This window comes from Argiope bruennichi, chromosome 8 (assembly GCF_947563725.1).
Source record: "Argiope bruennichi chromosome 8, qqArgBrue1.1, whole genome shotgun sequence".
In the NCBI taxonomy this organism is placed as follows: domain Eukaryota; kingdom Metazoa; phylum Arthropoda; class Arachnida; order Araneae; family Araneidae; genus Argiope; species Argiope bruennichi.
Window position 1 is genome coordinate 78616010 of NC_079158.1, and position 12321 is coordinate 78628330.

Sequence of the window (12321 nt, forward strand, 5' to 3'; positions counted from 1 at the left end):
TTTTTTTCACTTACTATCATTATAGGCAGTTTTGACATTTTGTCATTTTAACGACTGTATTCCTTTTTTTTTTTTCTTTCTCTTAACAAATTATATTTAAGAATTCATAAAAATGTTTAAATTATTAAAATGGATCAAATTACTAAAAAATACAACATTTCGAACATATCCTGATTTATCAGGTAATTGCCTGAAAGTCAGTATATTATTTTTTCCTAAATTAAATACTATTGCTTCATAGGAAAGGCAATATGGGACAAAATTTGTTAAATAGGTAATTTTATTTATTTTAAAACCAACTACATCAATTCATAAAATTCCAGTTATAACATATGATATTACAATGTATTTGGCTAAAAGTACAAGAGTGTTTCTTCATAAAAAAAGTAATACGGAACTCTATTTGAAGTTATATGCATAGTAAAACTAAGCCTACTTTTACATAAAGCTTAAATCTCCGGCCTGTGACTATATCCGCCTTTTTTATATCCCTAAAACAATGACGTTTGAACGTACAAATATTTGTACATTATAAATGTAATTTGCATATTACATTTTAATTTACATTTACAATTTGTACATACATTTATACATTACATCTATGATGTACAAATTCAGGAATTTAAAAATATTTACATTCTCGAATAATAAACTTTGTAAACTACATTTTAATTTATTTATAATTTATACATGTATTTGTACATTTACATCTACATTATAAATGCATTAATGTATCTGAATTTTCACATTACATCTATGTTATACAAATTCCTGCATGTAAAAATATTTACCTTCTTGCCCTTATTAGCGAAATTTATTTAGAGTACTTCCCAACGGTTGAGGAGTTAAATATTATTCATATCGTTACTTTAACACAAACCACATTTGTTAAAATATAAATATAGTGATTATGATAACGAAAAAAATGTCTACAAGACTTGAGGTTGTAACTTAATAACAAAAACAAAGCATGCGATGGAACAGCATACCTCCTCGTCTATTATCTGATCTTTAGATGAACAACATCAACATGTAAGATGACCGCTGAAAGACTAAATGAGAGAGAAATGAAATATATTCTAAGGTACAACAATTCTAATTAGACATACGCATTTTACAGTTTATTTTTAATTCTATTAAAATAAGTATTTTTTTTATTATTTTTTACAATACTGCGTGAGATTCCTTATATTTGTAACAATATAACTTATTCTTTTGGCTCATTATGCACAAATTAGAAAGATAATTTAAACTAAATACAATTAATGACTTTGTTTACAACTTAACACTGTTTCTTTGCAGAATCTCACAGCACAGTTCCCCCAAGGATAACCCATCGAGAAGAAGAAGTGAAAGTGCAGTTGGGAGAAATTGCTTTTTTGCCCTGTGCTGCTGAAGCCTATCCTGTCCCTACGCACAGGTGGTACAAGCAGGAATCGGGGCGAACGAATGCTATTGTTTCTAGTCAGAGGGTTTTCCTCATGGGAGGCACTTTGGTGTTCCGAAGAGCCATTGTCATGGATAGTGGGAAATACGTGTGCCTGGTCAATAACAGTGTAGGACAAGAAAGAATAGAAACTGAGTTAATCGTTGTAGGTAAGTGGATGTACATTATCAGATTTCACGTATATCTCATAATAATAAAGGCGAATGTGTGTGATTCCGTGTGTGTATGAATATGTGTCTTGGTTCTCTACGAGATAAAGCGCATAACCTAGAACTACAAAATACGGTATAAATAAATTTTGGAGGGAGGGAATATGTTGTTTGAAGCGTTTAAGATTCTTAATAATTAATCATAACATATGATTAATTATTAAGAATTAATAATTAATCATAACATATGATTAATTATTAAGTTTCTTATTTTTTATCATTCATATACTTTAAGGTAAATTTACGTTTTCATGAGAACGTCATATAGAAAGCATCAAAATATAATTTCCGTGAGTAAATATATAACACAAAAAAATAAAAAGAAATAAAGAATAAATGTTGAAATATTTTTCTGTCTCTTCCAGACAAAAAGTCAAATGATAAGAAAATTAAGTTGCTTTGTTCGATTTCTGTAATGTAATTATTTTATTTAATTGTATAAGAATCATAGAAAAAACTTTTGAAATCGTCAAAGATTGAAACTCGAGTTTTTAATGAATTTCCACGTTTCAGGTTTCCTTGAGTTCCGAAAGAAACATTTTTGGCCTTATATATATCTGTCTGTCAGATTGCCGACCTGAGCTCAAAGAAGCTTTGAGCTTGGCGGATGAAATTTGATACAGTCTTTGAAACAAATTTATATATTTCTAGAAAAGTTTGAGAAAAAGGTCTGTCATTCAGGCTGTCCGAATAATTCATTACGATAATTGCAAAACAAGGAGAGCTATAGGAAAAAATTTGTAAAGCGATTTAACATTTTAAGTATAGATATACTTAACTGTCTGTCTGTACTTTTAAAAACATAAATGCGATAGCTAAAAAACGCAATGATTCAAATATACCGAATCTGTTATGTAATTTCTACAATCTTAATTATGTGCCAACTTTTGTTCTCAATATGTTAGGAGAAAACTTGCCCAAGGCCAAAACAAAATATATTTTCTAATACAGTTAACCACCCGCCAGAAATTAATTGCCAAAAGATTCGCCGATTATCGCACGATGGATTCAGTAAAAATGCCAAATTCTCGCCAATGGTTAATATTTCATTTCTGTTGTTCGTCAATCCCTTGCAAGGGATTCATGATCTTACATAAGTGCTGAAATTTTATGACAGAGTGGGCAAGAAGGAAACATCTTTACTATACATCATGCGATCAGGCTTTTGGAAGACCACTCCAGCTGGATTAATATCATTTTTCTTTCTTAAAATATGTGAAAGCTAGGAAATTCTACAGAAAAATTTTAAATTACTGAACTTCCATATCAGTGTAAAAAAGATGGATACTCAATATCTTTCTATATAAGAATATTGTCCACATCACACGCTGTCCGATTCTTTATAAATTATACAATAGAATATTTTTTCAATCAAATTAGATCATCCTGAACTGCAAGAGATTCTAGACCAGGAAGTTTAATTTGTCATTTGCAGCATTTTGTTACGTTTTTATCCAAAAGAGTAATTAAAATAGAATATAGTAGGATCAGAGGGTTAGATTAAGTTTCATTAATTAACTCATAGAAACACCCTAGCTACTATTTCACCCAATAGATTCCCATATCACTAGGGCTGAATGACTTTGGCCTCTATGTCTTTATAGTATACCAGACCGCTTGTATGACTATTTTTTTTTATAGAATCGGTTCCGAATCTGAAAATCTTCCACCCCTAAAACCCATATCTTACCTCTAAGGCCAATAACGGTCCAACACACATACGAGAGGGTTTAATGTCCTGAATGAACATTTCTTTTTCTTGTAAAGGCTGAAATAAAATTTGTAATCAATTATTATAATATATCAGTAAATGATTAATAGTATCAATCATACTGAAATATCTAATTGTGTTAATGAAAATGAGAATATAACATTCGCCAGTTTGAATAGGGCCAGTTGAAAAATATGTTTGAGACATTACCGGGTTTATGTATAATGAAAGTATGTAATCATAGAGGAGCGACGAACGAGGAACAACTTCCAACGAAGAACACCTTCATTCAACTGAAGTATCCATTTTATTGGTACAATAATGACCGAGTAGAAGAAACAAAACATTCATTAGTTATTCACCCTGTTCTAACAATCACATTTGTTTGATTTAATTTCATTAGCTATAATAATTTAAAGTAATTTTTCTATCGCTTTGGGAATATAAATTGATTGCGTCAATCTAAGTAAATTTAATTATGCATATATGTATATATTTCGGGGAATTTTATTTGAAGAGAACTTAATGAATGGTATTGAAAACAATCTTAAAAGTGCTCCATAATACTAAAGTGAAATAAAAGCTACTAAATTATTTTAAAATAATTTATAAAATGCTGAAATTTATACCAACTCATGCAGCTGAATATAATGAAAATTAGACTAATTTGGCCTACGTCATTACGAATTTTCAGCTATTATATATATATATATATATATATATATATATATATATATATATATATATATATATATATATATGTTAATGATTAAATATGTTTACTCTAAAACTAGAACGGTATTCACAATTAAGAATAATCGAATGCAATTTCGGTTGTATAATGCGAAATTAATTTTAACAATTACAAACGCGTTTTCATTAAGTAAATTAAAAGGCATTTAGTGCAGCATATAAATGAGTTATTTTATCATTTATATGATTCATAGTTTTAAAATTTGAATATTGTTAGAATAAATCCAAATAACTGTTGTTGTTTTTTTTTTTTGTTTTTTTTTTCATTCTGAGTGCTGAACACACATTGGATCTCTTGATTAACCTAATTTTAATACCTAATTTACTCATTAATTAAAAAAATGAAACTGGTTTATTTTAACTTGGAGCACAATCCGAGATAAATAACCAATATGGATTTTTATCCCAATGACTTTACTTTCATTTTAAAAACTTTACCGATTGTCCATAAATCAAAGATAGAAAAGAATATGCCATCTTATATTTAAAATAAAAGAATTTAAGAATATAATACCACCTCATATCCATATGCCTGTAACTATTATATATAACAGACGGTAAAACTATTTTAAATAGCTTTTGATATTTATTATATAATGTCAAGAACTTTCGACTTTTTTTCTCTTAATTTTAAAAAATATAACTGCAGAATTTCATACTTAGTAAAGTCCGGAATGATTTTTTTTGTGGAAAAAAACGTTCGAAAATTGTTATATTTTTGAATATTTGCATAAAAAAGATTCAAAATCTTCTATGAAACCAAAATATGCCAGTTAAGTGATAAAATATTTTAAAAATTGGAAAAAAAAAATTGTTTTTTGGTTCTAAGAGGTATAAAGCAAAAAAATTTCTAGTTTAGACGTTATTCGAAACGGAGATAGCTTAAGAAATGCATTATCTAGATCCGAAATCAAAATATAAACTTATTTCTATACAATCTTGAAATATTCGGGTTAAATTTTTAAATAACACAAAATTTTCAATTACTTTCACATTGTGAGGAACTAAAACAAACATAAAATCTATCTAAATGAATAGATTACTTATTACCTAATTCAGAAACTTCAGAACATATTGAAAAATTATTATACCAAATTTGAACAAAACGTATGCATTCATTTTAATTTATGAAGTTTTTCGCCAGAAAATTCTATCATTTTCTATATTTGAGATAAGAACATCTGAAAGTGTAAAATAGCATCAAAACTTATTAAATGCAAATATAAAAATCAGCGTAACATTCCAAAAAATATACTATTCTAACATTTTAATAAAGTAACCTGTTCAAGCATTTAAAATATTAAAGTTTAAATATATATATATATATAGTTTCGCAAATTAAATCGACTTTTCAATTTAGTCACGTGCTTTAAGCATTATTTCTCTAAAAATCCAAACAAATCATGACGATTATTACTTTAAGATTTTGTAACTGCAAATGCAAAATAAAATGCAAAATAAAATAAAAATTAATAGAATAAAAATTTCTAAAAAATGCACATTTTTCCAAATTGGTAATATTTAAATAATTGAGCCAAATATATTGTAAACCGTATGGTTTATAAATAAGATGGTGATATCAGCAAGCATATCGTTATTATTACCTTTACTTGTATTTAAGGTTTAAGTATCATAAGCTATCTTCATATTCAGCAATTGTAATATTTTTTTAATTATTTAATCCGTAAAAGTTCGAAAATAATTTCAACTTATATTTTTCAAAAAAAAAAAAAAAACTGGTGAACATTTTACCAAGATATTTTTGATATTGCATGCACAATGAATTAAATAATTATTTACAGAAAACCATTTTTTTTTCGATTATCTTCTTATATTAATTTTCTCCTTTAGTAATTTTTTGAAATTAATTTTATTCATTGAATCTCATCATGTCTATATCCCAAGAATTTTCTCATTTGAACTCGTTCTTTCAAATTATTACGTCATTTAAAGCGACTTCTCATTTAATTTCGAAATGATTATTTGGTTTTTATATTCGATTTATTCAATAAAGTTTTATAATTTGTCAAAAACAACTTTTCTATTTTCGCTTTAATGGAACCACATTAAAAATGTCGTATTTTTAATATCAATTATCATTGTTCCGAAATAATGTCCCCGCAAAACTTAACATGCGATTCTTTCAAAATTTTCTCTCTGCTAATAGCTCTGAATTAAAATTCAGGAAAGCCATTTCAGCTTATTTTACGCAAAAATGCTCTAAGACGCATCAAAAGAAAGTTGGTTAATTGAATCTCGAACACATCAGCGCAGCGCTTACAAAAGGCAAAATCCATTTTCACTCCCTCCCTTAATATGTTTATTTTTAAGCCAGACCCGATATTAATGAACCGGAAACTTTTATGATTAGTGGCGTAATAAAAATTCTTTTCAACGCCTTAATAAGCCCAGAGGGAAATGTTTTCATTTTCCCTTCCTTTTGAAAATGCATTAATGATTGCTGAATTATGATGACTTAAAATCTATAGATTCACGTGTGTGCCAAGGTCCTGTTAATTTTTTATGGAGTGTTAATGGAGTCCAAAGGCATAGTTTGGCGCATTGCTCGTTCATTTCACTTTAACGTGTTTCGAGAGTCATCATCAAAGAAAGAGGTAAAAGCTTTGTTTCGGGGTGGAAAAATTAAAATGTTTCTCCGAGCTTACTTATTATTTCTTCCTAGTAATTAAATTTCCAATATGTTGTGTTTTTTAAGTTAATGCTCCGTGTTAAATGATGTTTTACTTAAATAACAAAAGAGTTTTGTCACTTTTTAAGAAATACTTTAAACAACGGCTGTATTTAAGTTCTTAATATCAGAAAGCAATGAGGATCGTTTTGACTGGAAATCGGAAAAAGTATTTTGGATTGAAGTAACTTTTAATTGGAATTAAACAGTGAATCTCTTTTATTAATGACAGTTATTTTGTAATTCTATGGAAAATAAAATGCAATAAGCATTGTAAAACAGATTATCATCAGAAATAATTTTTTGCTTAAAACTGATAAAATATAGCAAAGCATAGCTTGGCTCAATACTGATACATATCTTCTTAACGTATTTCGAAAATCATTTTTAAAAATTTCATCTTTGTTTCGAGATGATTTTTTTTACAGGCTTACTTACAGTATTTTCTCAATTGTTGTTTTACAAATATGTAAGTTTGGTTTAGTTAATATTATGCGTTATTGATATTTCGCTCAAGTTAAAAAGTTATATATGCTTATATATATATGTCTCTTTTTAAGCTATATTTTCTTTCTATCAGAAAGTAGTGAAGATATTTTTGAGTAAAAATTAAAAATATTTTGGATTGATTAGATTTATGTTATGACTCAGAAGAACCCTACTTTTGCACTAGAATCAATTATTTCAATCGGTTCATTCGTATGTCATAAAAATATCTCATACATAATTATTTTTTTAACTTAAGCATAAGGTGATTAGGCTTAATTCGAACTAGGTTGACAGATTCCAAGTTGAAATAAGCCGTAAAGTAAAATTCGAAAATGGAAACAAAAGAAAATATAAATTTATTAGGAAAAACAGAAATTTAATTCACATGAAACAATGAATCTTTTTATTATCGACAATTATCTCTAATGGTATAAAAGGAAAACTGAAATATAGAAACACAGGTATAATAAAAAATATGTATTTACGGAACATAGAAAATACAAACAGAAAACATAATTAATCATTACTCGTACATTTCACTCCAACAGTTTACGAGAATAAACGTCAAAAAAAAAAAAAAAAAAAAAAAAAAAAAAAAAATAGAAACCTTTGTTTCCGGATGAAAGAACTAAAATGTTTCTTTAGAAAAATTTATTAAAATAATTATTTCCTAATATATATTTTAAGTTAATACTCTGTGTTAATTTAGCGTTTAATATTGAATTTTATTTAAATACAAATGCATTGTTTTATCAATATAACGCAAATATATGGTATAATTAGTAATTTATTATTGAAAAAACAGTAAATAATGCTTTGAATAGTAAGTCGATAATTCTTTGAAATGAAGTAACTTTTAATTCCATTAAAACAGTGGAGCCTTTTATTATTTACAGCTGACAGTAATATTATAGAAAAAATGAATTAAATGAGATAAAAAAAAATATTATTAAAAATCTTGCTTGTATAATAAATCTTAAGGTGTACGTACACACTTGAAGACATTTTTTTTTAAATTTTAACTTTAAAAATCCAGTTTTTTCACAGTAAATTGTTAATATATGTTTAAACTCATTTCAGTGAGAAAAAGCCATATTACACTAATTATTAATTAATTAAACAATATTTAATGAGCTAATTAGCCTATTTTTTGAAACATGATATCTTAAATTCTAATTTGTACAGACGCACAATTCTAGTTGGAAATTATACCTAATATTAGTCTTCATGTTGTCTGCCTCGATCAAGTTATAAAAATATATAGTTTTTTTTTTTTTTTTTTTACAATTTTTTTATTAACGATGAATAGAAAAAGCGAGATTTTTTCTGTGATTTTTACTTTTAAGCAGCTATTAAAAATTTATTTCTATAAATATATCTTTGATTGAGGCACCAAACATCCGCTATTTCCTACAGATTATTTTGATATACAAATAACTGTATTTGGTTCATTTCTTGTTGAGTTATAATTGTTTGAATGAAGCAACATAGTGGAAAAATATCATTCTTCATAAAATGAGTTTTAAAAACACCGTAACTAGAGTTTTCAATAAAAGCACCTCAAGAAAAATAATTATAACTCGAGAAATATTTGGAATATTGGCAACATCTTGGTATCGTTTGAAAGCTAAAGAATCAGAAAACATTATTAAGCAATAAAAAAATATTCGATATTTTGAACGATTTTCGATGTTTCAAGTGTGTACATACATCTTAATATAATGATTTTAAATCTTAACCGTTTATCAAATGAGGGTACTTGGAAATACCATCTAAATCATGCTGATTTCTTCATAATATTACTACTTCTTCTGACTATATTCAAAAGCCCACGAAGAGCAGGTTTCCGACATCAAGTAGTAGATATTAATTATAGGCAACAGTTAGAAGTCTTTAACTATTAATTAATTTAATTAACTTGTTATAATTACTTTTAGAAAGAGTATTCATCTTTTCGAGGATTATTCTGCATTAAAGTTAAATAGGCAACAATAAAAACAAAATTGACAGAAAAAAATCGTTAAATAAAAAATAAAGACAATTTTCCCGTCTTTTCTTTGTAAGATTTTAGGTACAATCAAGTAAGTATTTAATTATGAAAGCAAATGGCAAAAAATATCCATTATTTTTGAGAAAGAATAGATAAATTGATTCCTGATGTCATAGAAACTTGAAAATTCCAAATCTTGGAATCATAAAATTAAATTTATAGAATGTGCTTCTAAAATTTTCTATACTGTCAGTTTAGAAATGGAATTTATTTCTTAGCATTTTTCTTCTACATTCATACAATTTCTGTTTTTTTTTAACAAATTGGTTGTATATCATATATTTCACAATAAATAATTTACAAAAATATTTTAAAGGATGATGAAATTAAAATCTACTAATAATTTTCACTAAAGTGACCCAATTTTTTATTTTTTTTAAATTTTATCTACAACAGTTGTTAAGGAATTTTTGAAGTAATTGATAAAAATAATTAAAATTGCAAAATGTTTCTGAAATGAATGATAATAATTCTAAAAAAATACTACATATATGATTTCAAGGCAGATTTGCTCTGAAAAGTAACACAGCTCAAAGATATATATATAGTCATAGGAAATTTGATATTTCCAAAAGAAAAATAAAAACTGCGAATTAAAGTAAAGTAATAAAACTATAGTAAGTAAATATAATATATAAAATTTAAAAATACGTAAATATAAACTTTAATTAAAGTATACGAAACGCTAAATTAGTATACTTTAATTATTGAATAAAATTGAACATTTATTGGTCTAATAAATATTTATTATTATTAAAGGAATTATTATTTAGCTTTGAATATAAAAATGATTTTAACTTCCTTTGAAGTAGTTAGAATATAATGCAATATATTTCTTACAAAAGTTTCAATAGTTTACATTATTACGGCATGGTACATTTTATAATGTTTCTTATAGTATAAGGAAAGTATCCTTAAGTATTATTTCCAGACGTTTTATATCTAACATTACAACTTTTCTTAACTATGTGGAAAACCACCCGAGACTAGTCTAAGAAAGGGATATATATTATCTTAATGGAGTATTAGGTTCTTGTTTTGCTTATTCTTAATTTGATTAATATTCTTCTAAGGTATCTTATCTTCATTTTAGTCTGAAATGCATTTGTTTTCATTAGTATTTTGAATAATATAGTGGTTTGGTGAAATAACTGACTGGATTACTATATGTGAGAATTTAGAGCAAAAACATAAAGTAAGGAACTTGCATCGGAATACATGAAATTTGTTAGCATTATATGTTTAAACTCGATGGAATTTTAATAAGGTTTAATATAGGATTTTGGAAATCATGATATAAGTTTCTTCGGTATCTACATGTATATAGTTTTAGAATTAAATCGAGTCAAAACTCTTAATGCAGTGAAAAAAGAGCCTTCAAAGGCATCGCCATTTCTTTTTACTTTTTTTCTCTCTCTCTCTGATGAAAGCTTTTGAAACGCATTCAGCCGAGACATTTAATCAACGAAATAAGTTTCGTAACAAGTAATATAAAAAGAAAAAATATGTTTCAAAAATTTTCTTTGTGTTTCTTTAATACATTTTTCGAAGTCATTCGATAGATTAAAACAATTTTGAACAATATATGTGTGCATGTATATAATATAATATTTAATAATATATAATATATATAATATTTTTATAATATTTATGAGCTTCTATTGTTTATGACTGTTTATTCAGATTTTTTTTTTGGGGGGGGGGGTTACTAAATGTTCTTATTGAAATTTTTCCTAATTGAAAATCTTAGGAAACCTATTATCAGAGTAATCTTTCATATCCTCTTAAACTAGCTCTAAATTTTGTTATATAACAATTATTAGATGCTATAATTAAACTTCTATTCATAGATATGTGTTATTGTTTTTCTACAAGTATGTGAAATAATGCTCAAAAATACATGAAATTGAAGTTATTAGTTTGAAAAAAGCCAATTGGTTGTATTTCTTTGCCTTGACTTTTAACAAAATTAATTAAAAATCCTTTTTAATCTTCATAAGTTCTCTGAATTCAGTAAGATAAATGAATCAACTGTTAGCTTTACTGGAGACATAGTTTTAAATCTTCATTACAAATTCTAGTAACAATGCTTTTATTTGTGAACTTTAAATTTATATTTTTTATTCAACCGATAGGAACGCTATTATTTTAGTATATTTTGAACCTAAAAGATAATTCAATGTCAGTAAATAAATAATTAAAAATTATTATATAACTAATAATTTATAGCTTGTCTAATTAATATTATTATAGCAGTATATTTATATCAATAGGCTAGTATTTTCTTCTTAATAAGTATTTGTAAAATACATTCTTTGCCTAATTCATGCATTTAAATAATCACAAAACTCATATTCCACCAAAAATATCCTGTTATTGTTACTCATTCTAGACCAAATCAGTAGTACAAGAGTAGAGATAATTAGAGCCTCAGGTCAATATATATAAATATATATATATATATATATATATATATATACTCAGTTCTGTATATGTATTTAAAACAATACTCAAGTTCTTCCAAGTAAACATTTCGGAATGATACTGACCGTGGATCCATTGTAACGAATTCCAAATTGGTAAACAATTTCAGATACATCCAAATAAACTCAGAAATAGAAAGATTTCTTGCAACCTAAAGTTGATTAATAACTAACCATTCTTGATGTAATCGATATGCCATGAACAAAGAGAGCAAGATCTCAAGCAATGAAAGCTCTATAAATTCTCAGAATCCACAGATAGTGGATTCTGAGAATTTATTACGATATTCAAATCCTCCAATTATTCAAATTTCGGAATGATTCAGCCTGTGGCTCCATAACGAATTCCAAATTGATGGACACTTTCAGATATATCCAATTAAACTCAGAAACAGAAAGAACACTTGTAACTTAAAAATGGTTAACAGTTATCCATTTTTGATGTAGTTGAACAAAGACAGCAAGGATCTCAAACAATGAAGATTCTATT

The 12321-nt window shown here is 26.3% G+C and overlaps 1 protein-coding gene across 5 annotated transcripts in view; it reads left to right on the forward strand.

Moving 5' to 3' along the window:
• The window catches only part of LOC129981869 (cell adhesion molecule Dscam2-like), a 614065-nt gene that overhangs the window by 232356 nt on the left and 369388 nt on the right, over positions 1-12321 (forward strand). For all 5 annotated transcript variants that reach the window (XM_056092905.1, XM_056092906.1, XM_056092909.1 and 2 more), the window contains exon 5: positions 1303-1596. In XM_056092905.1, coding sequence (XP_055948880.1) covers positions 1303-1596 — 294 coding nt within the window. The remainder of the gene's footprint in view (positions 1-1302; positions 1597-12321) is intronic.